Here is a 19,877-nt window from a genome sequence, read left to right on the forward strand (position 1 = left end):
AATCTGCACCAAAATATTTGTGTGGCTCACTCACTGTATGACCTTGACCAGGGAAATTTGCCACTTCTTGTTTGAAAATATTGGTAATTAGCTATACTACCCATTTCTTTGTAATATTGACTCGTCAGTAATGGTGGTTTTTGGATCCAAATCTTTACCCTTTCATATGCAAATGAGCGCATCACTCAGCAGCAGGGTTGAGCGTTTTGAAGAATAATGACACCGTTCACTCAGCACACGTCGACACAACACATTTGGCCCCGGCTTAATTCCAGGAAAACCACTCTTGAATTTCTTTCAGTTCCGTGGCCACGTGTGCATATATTGACTTATGCATATGCGACAAAATATAATCTGAATGTCATGTAGTTATAAGAAGGATAAAAGAGTTAAAGTTTGAAAGTTAAGTCAACAATGCGGAACCAAAATGAGCCGCGCGGTGTTTGCTGAAATCGTGCGACACGCTTCATCATCTCTGAGCTGCATAAACTGATGAGAGGAAGAAGAAAAAAAGTCAGCTATTGGAAAAAGCGCACAGGCTAAAATCAAAAACTCGTTTCACCCCGCTGGACCCGAAAGGCACATCTAATTAGCGGACCCTTGAGCAAATATGTAATCACCATTCGCATCTTTTCATCCAGAGAAGTGATCCACACAAGTTGCGTCACCGTTTCCTGTCCATTTCACTTTTTTTTTTCTCTCACGTCTTCTTTGCAGTTCCACGGAGGAGACGATTTTTTTTTCCACAGGAGGGGAAAAAAAAGTGTTGGGACTGCACACGCAAAGAAGAGCGACAGTGTGCTGGAGAATGGATCACTGAGTAAACACGTCAACCGCGCAAACAAGCAGGTAGGGCTTGATTATTTCTTCGCTTGATGCTGTAAATGTCAACATCAACCGGAAAAGTTGACACTTTCCCCAACTTTGGTAGCCAACCGTGATTGCGTGTTCGACAAAAAAAAAAAACAGTTCGGATGTCTTCATTTGTTCCATGATGTTCATGATTGAAACGACTTAAGTTACAGTTTTTAATACTGTACACGCCTACACTCTATTTGTCTTCCCATCACGAAATGTCACATTTAAACGCATAGGAACAAACTTCCAGTCGAAGGCTGCATTTACAGCTATTCGCCTACAGGTGGCGCTTCAGTCTATGAAATGGCTCAATCCTAAACACCAGACGCATATTTGTTACAGTACAAATCCCCCCACCCCTTCTTTTCTCTCTCTAAATGTTACACTCCCTGTTGTCTGTCTGCCTCAACAAGTTGCATTGCAAAACTTGGTGGGCGCAATTTGTTGAATAGAAACATTATCACACCAATGACGTGCTCTTTAGGATGGGACTTTTTTTTTTGTTTTTTTTTTGAAAGGCGTCCTTGATATTCATCTTAAATTCACTGTACTGTTAGGCTCTTTGTACTAATAAGCACCAGTAAGATAATTTGACAGTATCGTAACACCTATGTTACTAGTGTAGCAAAACTGTGCACTAGCTGACATGGGCATGCTACTACTAGTACTACCAGTGAAAAGCTAAATGTTAACTGCTGTAGTAGATTTGTCACCATGTCGCCTCACAAGTATCATGTATCATGTCCCATAGTATGCCAAATATGTCCTACTAGTTGGCCTAAGCATAAGGTCTATGTACTAGTGCACTCTGTCCTCACTAGTAAAACTATTTTGGTTCCTTCATTTGGCTAGGTGGGACTAAAATCTTCAAAACATCTCTCACTTTAATGCAAGTAGAGCTTAATGTTTGCAAGTGATTTTGATAGAAATGATAAAGGAACACGTTTGAGGCCAAATGTGATTATAAATCAAATTTTGCATTGTCATTGCAAAATTGACACGAGAGTTTATGATCAGTGGTCCAACCGTGAATATGCACTTTTCTTTGGAAGTAAAGATGCGCGTGCTGCATTTATGATGTCATCTTCACCAAAGCTTTCAGTGTTTCCACCTTTTCGATAGAATCCGAGCTGAATTTTTGGAAAGTAGGTGGCAAAAGCCCCGGAGCTGTGTGGAATAATCCCCCTTAGATGTTTGAGGATTTTGGCTTGGTGCTGAATCCTAAACAAACATATGTAGAGCTCAGCGGTTTTATTTGACATAATAAACGTGATGGCGGCTTGAGCAGGTGTGGAAATCAAGTATGTTAAGTCTTTAAATCTGCGCAGCTGTTGACGTGAAGAGTTTTGCTCGGATTTGATTGGGGGATGCTCCTGTATTATGATCACCAGGGACGTCGTGCGGCGGGCGGAATCCAGACGTGATTCGCAGAACGGCGATAAGTTCAAATGAGGCCTGCGTAGGGTCAACGTGTGACTAACAGCAGCTGATATCCTTGATAGCCGAGGTCCACGTACTAGTAGACTAGTAGTATAATAGTAGAAAAACAGGCATACTAGGACAACTGTGTTACTAGTGAGACAAAACATCTGTGCATTACTAATACTACTAATGAAGTGCTAGATTCATGTTAGCTCTTGGTCCTCAATAGTAAGACAATTAGTGCGCTAGTGAGACTTCTACTAGTACCTGTTTTTGTTTTTAACTGCCCTTCTACTGTATGGCATTTCTACACGCTAGTAGGACAACTACATGCTAGTAGAACATCTACATGTTATTAGTGAAACAAAACTGCACTAGTAGACATCTAGTAGTGCTACAAGTGGCGCTTTGATGCCAACTAGTAGAAATCTACAATGCAGTTATATCTGCAGTTGTGCACAGTTTTGCCTCACTACTAGCAACGTGTACTTGTTCAACTACTATGGACATACTACTACATAAACCCACGCTAGATATCATGCTCAAATGCCGTTTGAGCATTTTTGTAATGTCCTTGACAGCCATACTGGTACGCCATTTGTGTTCACTAGTAAGATAATTCAGTGCACTGGTGTCTTACTACTAGTAACACATTTTCCATTACTGCCTTCTACTACTGTATGACATTTCAGCACACTACTAGTAGAACAACTTTGGCATACTAGTGGCACATCTCCAAGTTAGTAGTGAGGCAAAACGTTTTGTACTACACATGTAGCAGTGAATGTTAACTAGTAGAATTGCATGTCAGTAAAAGTACTAGTAGCATGCAGTTGTCAATTAGTGTGGCATTTATATTTTTTATTTTTTTTACTACTGTGTGATGTTTGTACGCACTAGCAGAAAAACGTTATGAAGGATATAGCCAGTATTTATTCCTTGGCATCTAGTTTAAGGTACAGATACTAGTACACTCTTTGTCCTCATGAGTAAGACACGTACACTAAGAATGATTAGGGTTTACTAGTAGTCTTACTTGTAAGACAATCCTTGTACTCGTGTGCTGAGTCGTCTTACTAGTGAGGACACAGAGCATACTAGTACATGAACCTTCGGCTGGCTATCAAGGATATGGAATAGATGCTGAGCCTCAAACTGCTTCCCACAGCGGCGTCTCCGTCTCTTGTGTGCGGACATTCCAAGGGTTCAGGAAGGACAATCGCTGCAAAGCAAAGTTGCGAGGCTTCCTGCTGACTTGATGTTACACGCTGCCGTGACGGATGTCTGCATTTTGTCACTTCCTCTCTTCCCGACTATGTCAGGTGATAAAAACTCCCAGAGAGGCTAAGGGGACTATAAGACAGTCTGATGGATTGTCAACAGGAACACTTCATATCGTGTTGTAAACATTTTTTTTTGTGCGGCCCTGTATTGTACTTCATAGCCACTCTTGAGCTTGACAAAATATGACAGTTTCACAAATATAATGCAACTCGTTGTTGGAGAGATAATCTGCACCCCTTTTGAGAAAGACACCAAAACTGCCAGTGTTGCAGCATTAGCATGTTCTTTGTACTTACTAGTAACACAATTCAACTAGTGTGACAATGGCGCACTAGTAGAGAGACTGTGTGTGACTATTAGTAATGTTTTGTACCAGTAGCACAGCCAGTAGGTCATATTTGTCATACCAGTAGGACAACATGTTACTACTGGGAATTTTTATGCTACTCGTCTGTACTAATAGTAGAAAAAAAACACGATCAGTAAGACACTGTTGATTTAGTATTGTAATGAATTATCTTTTGAGTGAGGACAAAGAACGTAGGTATTAGTACATGGACTTTAGTCTGATATGACATTTCAATGTATTTATACATTGAAAGATATTAAATGGTCAAAGGGGATTTCCATTTTTTTAAGGTAAACAAGTATCTCTGTTATCTCTGAATTCAAACGCCATTAATGTTGTGTTTAAAGACTTTCTTTGTGAGTGGATGTGAGGAAGTCCTCGTGACATTCCGTAGATTCGTGCGAGCCGTCCACTGGTGAATATTCATCCGAAATCTGCCATTCATCCACCGTGACAATAAACAAGGCGAAAGAGAGAGAGAGAGGGAGAGAGGGAGAGAGAGAGAGAGAGAGAGAGAGAGAGAGAATGCCTGCAGGAGGAAGAGGAGGAGGAAGACGCTGGGGCCAAATCACGACAAAAGTGGGGGCAAACAACCCGTTTCCATGGCAACAAGTCCAGCCTTCTAAAGAGGAGGCTGGAGAGCTTCATTCCTCTCTCCTTTTTGTGTGTGTGTGTGTCAGTTATACTCGCAAAGACATGAGTGGGACATTATTGGAAAGGACAGGTATCCGACAAACTTGAATGGAATAACATCTCAAAATGTCAGACGCCATGCGCTCGAGGAACCACTCGGAGGTAACAACAAAACAAAACAAAAACACAACACAACACAACACTCTCAAGCCGAAGTTCAAAACGACCCGCGAGGCTGCACGTTAGCTCAAAACACGTTTTAGCTACAACAAATATGTTGCAGCATTCTAGTGGAGGTGTTGTGAAAAGTTTCAAGGTGCGTTTTTAAAAAGTGGTCTCCACGTGACCATATTTGGTCATCATGTTTAACGATGAATGGGGAGCTAAATGGCTAAACATTGCATCTCTGCTCTTTTGTGTACATTGTGGGTAGAATTACTTATCATTAAGGGAGTCAAAAGTCCAGGCAGTAGTATGTATATGTATATGTAAAATAAATAAATAAAAGTCATCAGTAAAGGTCTGTCCTAAAAGGGGAAAAAAATCAAGTTCTCAAAAATCAAAATCACTTCTACAAAAAAGTTATTTGTGACTGAAGGCGACGGTGTGTCACTATTTGGGGAATTTGGATCATGGGAAATGGGAATGTTTGTTTTTCCCTAAACCTTCATGCAAGATAAAGTGGAGCGAAGCACACTGTTTTGTCTCCATCACAGTTATTTGTGATAGTAGAAACTGCTTCTTTTCTTTTAAATGCACGTGATGATTTTCTTCATTAATGTTAAGTGTGTTTTATATCTTAATGTATTGTGGCATTTGTCTTTCTGTGTAGTTTACACTTTGCAGTCACAACAGTGATTCTCAAAGTGTAGTATGAGTACCATTTGTGGCACACAGGCCCCCTCTAGTGGTGCAAGAAAGAATCACTGAATTAGCAATACAAATGTCAATTTACATTTAAAATATGTTACCCATAAAAGAATAAAGCATGACCTCTGCCTGTTTAAACTTTTATGTACACTTTAGTTGTATTTAACTTTAAAGTACAGTGCAATAATAATTATGCAAGTACGGTGACTATCAATAAAACTGACCAAGAAAATTACTGATAAATGAATTTTGAACTAATCTTTATTACCTCTCGCTAGTTTCAGACATGTTTTGTTTCAATTAATTGTATATGGCTGTGGCAAAAATGAACGTACAATTGCTTCCTTTTGGGATTATTGGTCTTTTCCTTTCACTTGCATTATTCTATTGAGGACATTGCCTGTGTGTATAGTCACTAGGCAGGACTATCAACAAAATCTATTGAGGAGATTCTTTGCTGGTTCCTTTTCAGTAATTCAAGAGAGAATTTGGCCTTTCCCCATTTTCCCTGAAAGGGACTCTTGTTCATTCTGAATCACAATAAAAGATCTCTTTCCGAGGCTGAGGCTTGTGTGTCCAGCTAAGCATACCTGTAAATCATATAGGACATCTTTTTTAACTCACAATACTATCATGTACATATTTTTGAGGATATTGATGTGGAAATGGAAGCACTTTTTTAGTGCTGCGCTACAATTTCACACTTTAGAGATTCGACTCAGTAACTAGTATTTGTTTGAAATAGTTGCTGATCAATAGAAGCTTAACTGTTATTTTGTTGATTGAAGAACTACAAACTACAGTAGAACCTCTGACGCTGGTCGACATCTATGTGATTTGTTGTGGTTTAGGAACAATAGAAATGGAAATAATATGTTTCAGGGTTAAGATGCTACCATTCTAAAAACCTTTATTAACTGTGGACATTTGAAAGGGAGATTTGAACATTGCTAACTGCCATATAGATGAATAGCGAACGATTGGATCAGAAGTTGTTAAAGTGTACCCCGGCAGGCAGTCCATTCCGATGTATTGATGGGGTTAACGGAGCAATATTGTGCAGTGTGATAAATATCTGGTGTTTTCATCTTTTTGTCTAGTCCTGTATTTGTCAAAACAGCACACCTGCAATCCCCCTGGTTAATTTGAATGCAAGTCGCCATTTTAGGATTGGATGCGACATCATTGACTGGGCTTTTTACCTTCACGCACCGGTTGCTATTGTGTAATACAAAGATTGCTGTTGTTGTAATATAAATTGTCATACTTACCCGTACCTCAAATCCACGCCTGCAATGCAACCAGTTTAACCAAAATGCGTATGGATGCATTGTTTCTCAATAAACCATATGTATTTTTCTTTCCACCACCAATTTGACTGAATAAGTATTACTAAATCTAATGAATTTCCAATAGAATGCAGTGTCCTATAAGTGTCTGTAATGGGTCCAAACCCATTTCTTAGATATGACGTAAGGTTAAAATGCATACTATTCTTTGCTCTAATCCGAATTATGATAAATTGATAAAACAGTAAATACAGAACTTGGAAAACATTTTGTGATTGTTTAGCCGCAAATAATCATGTGTTGCATTTTTTTTTAAACATGTCAAGCTCAAAATGAGTTACTGGTTGTCTTTGAAGCAGAGATATCAATAAAATTCAGCTTCATGGTGCTTTACACAATGTTTCAATGTATTTGTACATGTTACACTTATAGTAGGACTTGAAAGTATTTTTTGTATATTTGTATTCAAGTTAATTTTGCAAACAATTATCGGCTGACTTATCGGTTATCGACATCGGCACTTTCTAAATTATTGGTTTATCGGTATCGGTTGAAAATGGCATTATCGTGCATCCCTAAAACAAATGTTAATCAGTCAGCAGTGTTAACGTGTAATTCTCAGACAGAAAAGGTAGGTATGAGTGAGTACATTTTTAGGAGTACTTGTTAATGGTAAACCTAATTGGAAACAACTCATTGCACTTGTCAATTCCAAAATTTCAGAAACTGTTGGAATAATGTATTGCACAAGAAATCATCATAGAGCAATACTAAATCAGAAGCATTCGGCTTTGGAGGTTCAACTGTCAGAAACATTTGTGAGAATATAACTAAGTTTTAGGTTGTTAAATGTGCTAATACTGTACATATTTGAAATAGTTGCTGATTTGGTGATAAGTGCTGCTGCTCGTTGGCAACACTTAAATGGAAGGTCAGACTTTATTGTTGTGTCTTTGAGTAAATGTATTTATCAAATTAAAATCTGGCTCTGACTTGCATGAACAATGCAGTCTTGAGAAGGAATGCCTTGTTTTCTTTAGGGGGTTAATTTCGAATAATTCCATGGAAAGGAGCCTTTTAAACACAACACTACTTTTCAAAGAATCCTTGTTTTTTCCTTTCTGTTTGTTGGTTGATGTCCAAAACGAGTAGCAGCTAAATATGACATTATGCGCTGACGAGGAATCTTGTGGATTTTTCACAAGCACTGGTTGACATTGGTGGCTTTGGAATGGGATATTTGGAAGGATGGCTTTGGCTTTTGGCACTTGCTTACTGTTCATGTTCACAGGGATGGCAAATGATCGCCAGTTCCACATTCCATGTACAGTTTGAGCAATTCAGCAAGTTTGGAACATGGGTATAATGTCACTAAAGCCGAAAGTAACTACAAGAGTTGTATTAATACAATGTTTGATACCGGTTTCAATTCCTGGAATGCAACCCTTTGCCGGTCTAACCAAGCAGGAACTTTGTTAATGTTATAGCTGAGCATTAGCACCGTGTAAGAAAGCATCCCAATTAGGTGCCCAAACCACGTCGGTAATCCTCTGGATGGAAACTCAAAAGTAGCTCGACTCCAAGCCTCCCTCCAGATGTCTAAATGCAAGCCCACCCACCTCACAGAGGAAACTCCTGTCAGCTGCTGGATCCACAATCTCATTCTTTTGGTCACTTCCCAATGGTTCTTGACCACAGGTGAGGTTAGAACTCATAATGACTGGTGTAATGTGAGCTTTGCACTGCAGCTCTGCTTCTTGCGCAACGCCCGCTTTAATGCAGAAGAAACAGCGTTACATTGGCATCACGGACACAAAATATAATTCTCCCATGAGTCACTACATCAGGGTGTAATTAATAGCACCAACAGAAAAGTGGGTTCAACATTGTTGAAGTCACATTCCACTATTTGTGCTTCTCATTTTTCTGTTAATGGCGGAGTTGACATTTTTCAAGCCTTTAGCAAGATTTGATTGTAGCCTCACGGCGGCCCCCTTTGAGTCTCTGACCAGCGGGCCCCTCACTGACATGCATGAGTATGATTCTCAAACATGGCCATTCGTCATGGCATGCTATTATGAAAGTGCATAGGTGGGATAATTAGTCACGGAGAATGCCGTCCAGCTTCAACAAAATAGCAGCGCTAGCAACACCAAGCTAGCATTAGCACCGTAAACAAGCTGACATTAGCCATGGCTGCTTGGAAGCGTGACTTATTTGTATTAGAGTGTTACTCTGACACTGTTATCAGTTAGAAGTTTTGTTTTGGGAAATGTGCAAGCAGTTAAAAGTAAAATAAATAAATAAAAGTGTCACTTCTAAATCCTCTCGGTAGCCAGAGGTTCCTTTTGCTCTGCTTCTGTTTGCTTGTCTTATGGCCACTTGTTAGCGAACAAAGGGAACGCCTTTTCCCCCGAGGTGGATATTCCAAAATAAAACAAAGCTTCTGAAGCCTATGCTAGCAGGTCAGATCGCAATTGTATTTTCTTGAAATTGTGACAGTAAGTAAAAAATGACATTGACAATTATGCCATTAGGCTCATGATGTGGCATTTCTGTTCAGTGACAGGCTAAACAGCTCTCTTGCCCTCACAAATCGTAACTGATTCAACCCATCACAATTACAAACACTGCAGGCCAACAACATAATGTCGAAATGTCAGTCACAAAATGTATGTCATTCTTTTGAGCAGACCAGATGAACTCAGACGTCCAGACAGCAACAAAAAATCATCTTATCCACTTAATGTCCTTGGAAAAGTCAAAGACTGTTTCCCAGGTCAGATGACACAGAGTCTTTGACCCCCCCCTGCAGCACAGATGGATAAAAGCCTGTTTTCCACATGCCTGCCTCTGCAGCTGTGCTTGCTCATATCTAGGTTACTCAGAGGGTTTTTTCCTTCTGCCGCCATGACCAAAATACACCATGGCTACTCTGTAAAAGCTAAAATGGAGATAAAAAGGCAAAGCATATGTTCAACGCGGGTAATTATATAGGTATGATTATATGCAACAGTCAGCTTTCTCTTTGACATGTAGACATTATAGAAGCTGTCAAGAGCGTTAAACCGTCCTGTAGAGACAGAGGCTTTGAACGGAATAACCCTTCTGTCATACACAGTTGATGTGTACTGTAAATGCTTTAACACGAACACTGGATGGGTGTTGGACTAATGCCCCGCTTCCACTGCATGCTACTAACCCAGCATTTATGGTCAAAACATCCTCCTACTGTCCCTGTTCATATCGGACAATTCTTATCTCCAAGACACTTAAAGTCGCGGATCAGTTTGAGGGCTGATGTCGTAGCTGGCTTTGTGCGTAGCTAGATCTGAAAATAGCTGAGCATTTTGATTCTTCCTTTTCCCACTGACTCTTGGCGCCCCTCGCTCGGCTTCGTTGTGGTTTTTAAAAAGCAGGTTGCTGATCAGCAGAAACTCAGGAACAGATTAGCCTGAATAGTAGAGTAGCTGGAGACGAGTGATTTAAGATATTTTAAGCCTTTGTAGAGGCCGCTGTGTCCTTCTGTTTGCCTTCCAAGATGAAAATAAAATGCCTGATTAACCAAATGTTGACATATCATATCATCATTAAATTGTTGAAAAGTCATTGTGCCCTTTCATGGAGTTTGTTTGTGCAGTTGATGATGTGTTTTCATCGCTCTTTTGTTTCTTCCAGTCTGTGAAAACAGCCTTTGATATATTTCAGTGTAGCTGCGGCAGCCTGATGGATTGGACAAATATTAGTACATTCTTGCATCTTGGGCGGTGAACTGCATATCAGATGATCTGTCAAATGTGACAGGGTCAAGGACACGTTGGCCCTTTTTTTTTGAAAGACATTCAACTTAATTAAGTCTGTGTCTTATGCACACTTATATGCGCGCATAAGCCAAGCTGATAAGACATTTTTCCCTCCCTTTCAAAGACATACACTTTGAACACAAAGGGCTCTTCTATGCAATATCTGTTTGTGCCATAAAGACATCGTTGTTCTCCTCTTTCCCGTAAAAGCTTTTCGCTGAGGGAAAACTCATTATCTTCTCCAGCACTTGTAGACATGAGCATGGCAAGACTTGGGGAAAAAAAAACTGAAATGTTTTTGCTAGGTCATTGTGATGATGACTGGGGGATTTTTCCAAGTGGCTCTTTTTAATTTGGACTTTTTGTCTTTCTAAATACCGGTTCCCCTTGGCTTTTCCACAATTTCGCAATTTTGGGCTGATCATTTTGTTGTTGTTGAAGGTTGGTGTGAACCTGTTTACATCGAACTACATATTATGATGACGTCAGACTCATATTGAGAGTTTGGCCAAGGGAATGAATTAAATTTACCAGTCAAGGCGCCACTGTTTTTGTATCATTGTATGTAAGCAGTAAGAATCTTGACATGTTCCACTTTCTGATTAAATGTGTCATTTGAAGTTAAGTTCATTAGTTCATATGAATTATTCAAATCACATGTTCACTCTGTGGAGTCGTGCAATAGTATTTCAGGGGTTTGTTGTTTACTCACTAGGATTTTGCGAGGGGAGATGCTATCAGCTCAGGAAGTCAGTTGGCTAACGCCTTGTTGTTTACACTGAAAAGTCCATCATGGGCCCCATGTGACACACTGATTGTAGCTTTTAAAAATAAATAAATACATGAAATAAAAAAGTCATTCAAGCAATGGTCAGATTTAAAAACAAAACAAAAGTCAGGTATGTGACAGTGAGAGCAGGCATAATCAACAATATCTGTATGACAGATATTGAAATTTGTTATCTTAATATATTTGTTAAAAATCAAGATACGCCTTGTGAGCATCTTAATCATGAGGAAAATATAACCCACATATCTCAATATTTTAATGTCACATTTTCTTAAAGCCTTTGAAGTGTCATGCATGAAATGCATTGTCTGTCTCACGAAGCTAATCAGAATACATCATGCGCCGTCCCTGCAGCACGGTCCACAGTCACAGGAAATAGCTGACAGCAGGAATGCTCCCTCTCTCTTCTCATCTGTCTCTATAGGACTCAGCCGCACTTCTGGTTGGCTGGCTTCTTCATACAACAACTTCCTGTAAACATGACATGCTACTCAAGCGCCCTCCCGTCCTCCATGTCTGATCTCTAAGGATCTCCATTTGACCTCATTGTTGTGCACAGCAATTGCTATGAGCGTTCTGCAAAGGGTCACTTGTACTTTGGGAAATGTGATTTTCATGAGTAATGGCCTCTTGTCGGAGGGCAAACAGGCAGGGCGGAGAAACTGCTTTTTATCTCTCCCTGTGAAGTGCATGAACGTACAGCACACAACATGTACCTGTAATCTGGTGGGATTTAGCCATGAAAGCCCAACTGTCTGCTCAGCTTTCATCAGTGATGGATTTTTTTTTAAATAGTCTTGGCAAATGGCATCTGGCATAATAATGTCTTCAATTTATCACAGCTGGCGAAATATGTACATTTGTCATTTTTGTCATTTGAGATTTTTAAACAATGAAAACAGTTGAACTGAAATGTGGAGTAATGATGTTTGACTGGCAAATACGTTTGAACATACTTGTAGGCTAAATACATTTTGTTGTTGTTGCATTTTTGCCTATAATGCCGCCAGTTATGCGCATGCACAAGTCAGTACCATATTCACTGCAGACATAACAAATCATAAAAATTACGAATAAATGTTTACTTACTTAATTTTAAAACATATTGGTATAAAGTAGGCCAAATGTTAAAATAACAAACATTTTATAACTTACCCCCTCGTTTAACTACCCCATCGTATTATGGGAAAAAAGTACTGCAAATACATACAAATGTATAAATACGATTAAACGCTCTTGTTCAAGCATACTTTCAAATACGTATGAACGTATTGAATTTGAAATACGTTTGAACGTATGCGTTTGCCAGTAAAAATCATTGTTAAATTGGCATTTTACTCATTCACTTCCAGCCATTTTCACTGAAGCAACCATCTTCGCTCTCAATTGTTTTACTGGATTTTGACTGATTTTGCAAGACCCACAGAATATTGTGTTCTATTGCTATAAAAACCTGGAACCTACCAAAAGAAAGATTAGAGTCTCTTCTTTTATCAGGGGAAAACAGTTTATTTCTATCTGTTTACGTTTTACAGCAATTAGCATTAGAATATAGTTTCATCATTATTCACAAATCTGTTTCAAAATGTGGGTAAATGAGCTTCTTTTTCCACATGGCCCCTGTTGATCTCTTATACTCTGATGCCACCTGCTGGCAGTTTTTGTAATAACTACCATTTCTTCAACCATTCTCTTTAGGTCAGAGGCTGCATAAAAGCCTTCTGTATACTCTAGCATTAAAAAAACGTATAAATGTGTCTTTGGGAGCATGGTAATATTAAAAATAGAACATATTTATATGTTTTTGGGAGCAAATGAGTTCACAATGATTTATATTTTTGTCTATGAATCGACTGTAAAATTGATGAAAATGCTGAACATGCTTGCGTTTGTCCACTAGGTGAGTGGGCGGTTTGCAGGCAAGCATGACTGCCAACAAGAGTCCAAAGGCTGTGCCTCATGCAGGAGGGGGTAAAGCTCCACAGGACCCCCCTGACAGGTTAGTGACCCCACTTACAGTCATGTCTCCTGATTTCTAAACTATGTAACTGCTTCTTGGAATGTAATGAGTATTTGTTTTTACTCCTGGGAAATAAGGGGCAACACATTTCAATCATGTTAAAAAAAAAAAACTTCCAAAGTTTTTGCAAGTACTGTATGTCCCTGGATCCTGGACAAGGGCCCCATCCAACTATTAACAGTAGCGAGCTGCAGCATGTTGTGAGCTAATGAGAGAAACGAGCTTCAGGAATGATATGGGATATCTTGCCTAGCGTGTCCGTCATCCTGTCATGCATTTTCTTTACACTCTTAAACTCTTTCAAACAGAAAGATAAAGTTACAGTGGTGGCTACAACTGTGAAATGTAATCCATCAACAATCATACCAGCTTGAGTAGTGGCTGATTTTTGGTTTAAGAAAAAAAAATGGTGGTACTGACCTTACAGTGAAAGCAGTGTTCTTCGGTATGTTTTGGCTATTAAACATGCCTGTATGTTATGCTCATGCTTGAGGGTTTAACTTTCTTGGCAGCCCACTTGTATATTGTGCTGAAAAGCTGTGAGTTTGAGTCTGGGCCAGACGCGCAAGGCAATATTTTCATGAACTTTTTAACCTGTTGTGTCTAAATGAGGAAGACTCTTTAAGGCTGGGCAAAAATATGTTGGGACGTGGGACGTCATCCAATTCAATTCTAATGTGAGTCAAAGCGGAAACAAGCAAGAAATAGAGGATAAAGTGTGGATAGTTGAGAGGCTCTTGGCAGTGATCACCCATTAATTGACTGCGCTCTTATATTAGTCACAGGTACAGATGAAATTATAAATGTAACAGAATATTTACAATATATACTGTATATACTTTATTGGTAAGACTTTGAGGTGGCCAGCTGGATCATACCCGGTAACATTATTTTTTATTGTGAATGCTCATGTGACACGACATGGCATTTTTGATTGGCTATTACATCTGCATCGATGTGATTATTTTTTTTAATGGCACTATTGGCTGATGGTTGGCAGCTCATGACTCACGGTTAAGTGGCCATTTTGCTTGGTGTGCGGCTGTCCTTAATGTAACTTAGGGTATGTTTGTCTAAACACCCTTTGTCCTTCCTTCTTTTGGATTTAGTGTTGCTAAAAAAAAGAAGAAGTAAGCCCTCAAAAAGCCCAATTAAAAAAGGAAATGAGCATACTGCACGGATATACTTCTTTGATTCTTGTTGAACTAAGGTCAAGTGAAGAATATCAGAGTCTCTCAAATGATGTTAGGATTGACGGTGGAACGAACTCCAAAGTTTTATGCAACTTCAAAGGCATATGTTTCCTGAAAATGATGGTTGACATAACCTCAATTGACCTGAGAGTTTCCACTGTACTTTGCATGGTAAGATTGGCCCACTTGAGGTGGCTCGCCACACTCATTGTAATTATATGGGACTGTATAGGATGTGGTTGCTAAATGTCTATGCACTCCTATCGTGCATTTTAGCTTTGCTTCGCATTTGAGCAATGTGGTTTGCAAGTGCATGTAGGCTATACTGCATATTCCATGAGAGTACATTAGCCACACATTTCCTGAGCAAAATCTTAAATAGGTAGATTTACAGTGCCTTATTCAATTATTCAGTTCAGTTATGTGTTTAAAGTGCAACATTCCTTTCATATGCACTTCTGCGAATTGTATACAGCAAATACAGCACGTTGTGACAGCTCAGCCATTTTAAGGAGGGCTATGTATATGAAAAAAATAATAATTTATGTTCATATATTTGGATTGTTTTAAATGTAATACTGTAGTCAGGCCAACTCATTGATATGAATTGATTGTTTATAGTATAAATTGAGCTTTTGAGAACATTCTGCTCTGCACTGAGGAAGTTATTAGGGCAGCCTTATAGCCTAATGTGAACTTTTTTTTCTTTTTTCTTTTTTTTTACTACAGAAGTGAATAATATATGAAGACAGTGACTAAAGTGGACTTATTTTTAGTATTCTGCGTGTGACCCGAGTAAAGATAAACAGTATAGAAAATGGATGAATTGATATCACAAGACAATTTTTTCTGCTAATATTTTCTTTAATGCCTTTAAGATGATGTCAGCAGACAGTCAGGCAGTCCTCTGTGTTGCTGGGACACAACTCTAAAGGTGAAATGAGAATATGTCAAGGTAAACATCCCACAAGGTAAACTTCAGTTGTGAATAAGTTAATAATCAACCAGACAGACGCTAGTGAGTCTTTGTGTTGGGTTACTTCTAAAACATTCCCATTCATATTTACTATGTGCTTCTCTGTTGCTTCCCATGGTAGATATGTGATTTGGTCATTTAGTTTGGAGCATTTCCAAGAACCAAGTCCAACTTAGTTTGGAATACATTCTTTTATCCCCCTTTGGCTCTAATGCAACATGTATTCTGTTGGATCTGATGGCTTTCTTCATCAAATTAATTTGTTATATATTTCTTCTTGTATTTTCTTGAGAATAAATAATCGAGCAAGCTCTAGATTATTTTCCATTGATTTAGTCTGACAAGGTATTTTTCGAAGTTCGTTGTGTAAGAAGTCCTCATCCTAGCAGCAAGCAGGTTTCAATGGGTCCTAAAAGTCTCCCACCCTGGAGCATGAGGATCGAAACCAGGGAAGGGCAGGCAGGTGTGAGGAGAGATTTGTCCCAACCTGCATTGTTGGATCGCAGTCCCACAGCTCCCAGCTTCCTCCTCCCACGTTGCTTGTTATTCTAACCAAAGCTGTGACATCAGATCTCATAACGCTGCACTAAACCAGCTTCCAAGTCATGGTAAGTTTACTCAACATTTATGAGTTGTACGGTGTGTGAGGCAAGGCTGCTGTCTACAGGCAAAGTTTGCCTTTCTGAAAAAACCTAGAATGACGCATTGCGCGAAACTGGTCCAGGCAGCCTTGGGATAAGCATCTAGTATCATTTAACGACAAAGATCACTCAGCTTTGGACAGGAGAGGATTGAGAAGACACTTACAGGTAAAACACACTTATACATATGATGAAATCTTTACATAGTTTACTGTGTGAGGTCTTTTGATATATTGAAATCTGGATAAACATATGTTGGCTTTGTAATGCAGGGGAGATTTATTTTGCCCAGAATTTCACATTCATGCAAGATACAGATTTTTTTTGCTGTGAATATTGTAGAAACAATTGGAAATGAATTGAAAATGTCTGATTTGTCTGACACTGTCTGAATTGATTTGATTTCTTCAACATCTGTGATTGATTACCTGCTTGTATTTTTATTGACTGTTGTTACCAGCATAACTCAAACTATAAAAAAAAAATATATATATTCTGCAGAGGAAGTCTTTAAATGTAATTGTGGATGAACACAACAGGTGAAGGGGTTTTACACGTCACTGGTTGTGACCCAATTCAGGAGCTCCGCCCTTTGGAGGACCCGGCCTACGCGCCTTCGGAAGCGCCTCTAAAAGCTGCCATTCTTTGTTTAAATGGGAGTGTGTAGCCTGGGAGACGTTTCCATGTTTTGCATCCTACAAAAGATAAAAATATAGAATAAAAATGGAGAAAACTGGTCGGCTGCATTTAGGGAGTCTTTCATTTGGGAAAAACATTATTGGATTTCAAATGCAGCCTCCCAGATATGCTGTCCCTGCATTAGGACACAGTTTGTGCAAAAATGGTGGGGAATGGCTTTTTTCTCTTAGTTGTTTGGTAGTTGGCAGTTGTCCATTTGACATCATGTTTCAGTTGTTCCAGCTGTCTCTTGAATGTGATGGATCATTGCTCAGCTTAGCTGCCAATTCAGAGCTAGGTGTAGGAGAGTGGTATTCAATTAGCCACACTGTTGCGTCACACTCTGAACAACTCAGAATCGCTTGCTCACAGGCACATTTTCAGAAATAGGCAATCATAAAACATATTGTTGTATAATGTCACTCGATAGATGGGGAGGCTCTCCAGAGACGACAAAAAGCTCTTGACTCTGGAAAACATTTTCTGTGTCCTTGATTGTTTCTTGAAGTGGATGGGAGGAAGACTCTACACTGCAAAAAGGACTGTAGAAATTTAAAGAAAAAAATATAGTAAAATAAGACAATTATTACTTCAAATAAGCAAAATTATCTGCCAACAGAACAAGAAAATTAAACTTAAATTTACTTGTAAGATTTTGAAAAATAAGAAAACAATACTAGGCCCATATCAACCACCGCGGTCTTGAAAATAGTATTTTCAGACTAAAAAGAAGTAATGTTGACTTTTTTCAAACTGTAATAAATATAACTATTTTCTTAAAATACATGAGTATTTTTTTTTTTTTTACACTTGGATAACAGCCTGAGTGTCAAGCAGGGAGGTAACAGGTCCCATTTTGTTTGTCATGACCCAGCCAGGAATTGAACACACAACTTCCAAGTCTGAGGTTAGGCACTCTACCACTAGACCACTATGCTGGTACTGAAAAAAGGAAAAATTAGCTTAGTAAATATAACAAAATGAACCATATTGCACTCATCTGTTTTCATACTTGCATGCAAAATCTTCAAATAAGAAAACTTATGAAACCCCAGTTGAGGGCCTTTGATGTTGGTTTGTTGTCATCTTAAAATGTGTGAAATGCTTGTTTTAATCCTCACAGTACTTACAACTGACTGTTAACACTCAATGCCAAGACTGCTTGATCAAATAAGATAATTAGGTAATAAGTATCTTAAAATAAGCACAATGAGCTTGCCTGACAATTTCATTATAAGTAAAAAAATAACTTGTCAAATCAAAATAAGCAAATTTAGGTTAAATTTAAGAAATGATATCTTACGTAAGATTTTAGTTTTTGCAGTTTACCTTGCCTAGGCTATGCAAAGTGTTTGCCACTCTGCTGAATAAACATTTAATTACTCGCATTGCTGATTCCTTATCTCTTTTTAGGTGCCAGTCTGCATCTCCCTGCCCTGCTCTGTCCGGTGCCCAGGGTCCGAGTGAGCCACCTCTCCTTGGCGACGGGAAAAACGATCAGAAACAGAGCAAGTACCTCAGGACAGACGGACGCTTTTTGGCACGTGCTGGCTGGAACAGCACGACCACAAGCTTTGACAGTGGACCGTCTCTCACAGGTGATATTGAGTCACAACACCGTCTCACAAAGTCGAAAAGCATCAGCTGCCTGGACAACCGTCTCTCTATCTATAAGCCTCAAGCTAAGGAGTATTGTGAAAGTCAAGACGCCCAGGAGCAAAAAGAGAACCAAGGGGGTGTCCCTCCATCGGAGGGACTTAATGGTAGACCCCTGAGTAGGAGTACACTTTCACTTGGGTCTCTCTCTAACCAAGGTCACAAGCGCAACAGGCAAGTAACGGGTGTCCGCAAAAAGATCTCAGAATGGGAGTGCAGGAGGGTTTCTTTGCCTAGGATGAGCTTGTGTCTGGATAAGAGGCCAGGACGAGAGCGCATCGGAGGCAGTGAGGGCTGCCCAAGTTTGCTCTCTTCTCCCTGTAGCGAGAAAGCATTTGACTTTAAGGGGATTCGCAGGATGAGCACAGCTTTCTCAGAATGCTCCTACACAGAAACGGAGGAAGAGGAAGGAGCTTCCGACAAAGACGGCTTAGGTCGCTTCCAGAAACGGATAAGTAAGATTGAGTCATCTGGGGCATTTGGACGCTCCCTATCTGCTCGTAAGGAGACTTCGGCGGTCCTCAACAGGATACAAAAGATAGAGCAAGCCCTCAAGGAGAATCCTAGCCCATCTCCACCTCGTTATCTGAGTAATTGCTACGCTTCAGACAAGACAGGTCAAAAATCTTTTGTGATTGGCGAGGACTTTGACAGCACATGCACCAGCAAGCGCAGTAGTATTTGCTCTATAGCCACGGAACCAGAATCTCTTTTGGTGCCTGATAAGTTCACAAAACACAGGCAAAGGTTCAGTGTGGCTTCAGTCAGGTCTGTGAGCCCGGAACCAGCCAGTCAACAGACATCAGGTGGACCTCCCATCAACCCCCTCCCTAAACCCAAGCGAACTTTTGAGTATGAGGCCAAACGTGAGCAGAAGGGCACATTGTCAGTGAATGGACTACCTCCAGACTGTGAGTCTCCCCCACCCCTGCCTTCAACGCCTGCGCCCGGCACCACACGGACGGTGAAGTTGGTGGACGGCACCTCCAGCCCATCACAGGACAGGTGAGAGTAGGATTTTTTTAACATTTGCTCTCCTACTCACTCATGTATGTCCTCAACAACACTGTAAAGAAAATTCAGAGACGTTTTTCTAAATACAGATATATCAAAGTATTTAGCTGTTTTTCACAATTTTGGGCGTGGTTAAAACAGTGCATACACTTCGGCTCGGCAATAAATCACCCATCCCCCACTGGGGAAGGGTAATCCAGGTCCAGAAAGTAAAAACCCTGCCACAGATTTGCTTTAGCCACAGGTGTGTCTACTCAGCTGGCAGGTAAACGAGCTTGTCTCCACATTTTGAATAGAAGCACTTGTGGTAAGGCCAAACTGTTTCAGGGTTTTTTACTTTCTAGACCTGGATTCCACATTTCTGCCCCCCCTTTGAAAGAAATTGAGTGTATTTGTCCACT

At 39.8% G+C, this 19,877-nt stretch overlaps 1 protein-coding gene across 3 annotated transcripts in view; it reads left to right on the forward strand.

Annotated features, from left to right (window-relative positions):
- The first annotated feature begins 717 nt into the window (after positions 1–717).
- Positions 718–19,877, forward strand: part of dennd2b (DENN domain containing 2B) — a 44,360-nt gene continuing 25,200 nt past the window's right edge. Inside the window, exons 1-3 of one of the 3 annotated variants that reach the window (XM_086071010.1) lie at positions 718–849; positions 13,199–13,297; positions 18,220–19,467. In XM_086071010.1, coding sequence (XP_085927136.1) covers positions 13,224–13,297; positions 18,220–19,467 — 1,322 coding nt within the window. In that variant the 5' untranslated portion in view covers positions 718–849; positions 13,199–13,223. Of the gene's footprint in view, positions 850–4,458; positions 4,709–13,198; positions 13,298–18,219; positions 19,468–19,877 lie in introns of those variants that run through there. The other 2 variants (XM_086071009.1, XM_086071011.1) reach the window with 2 other exon arrangements.

This window comes from Leptonotus elevatus, chromosome 3 (genome assembly GCF_054856555.1).
Source record: "Leptonotus elevatus isolate MCC_2025b chromosome 3, RoL_Lele_1.0, whole genome shotgun sequence".
NCBI classification, from domain to species: Eukaryota; Metazoa; Chordata; class Actinopteri; order Syngnathiformes; family Syngnathidae; genus Leptonotus; species Leptonotus elevatus.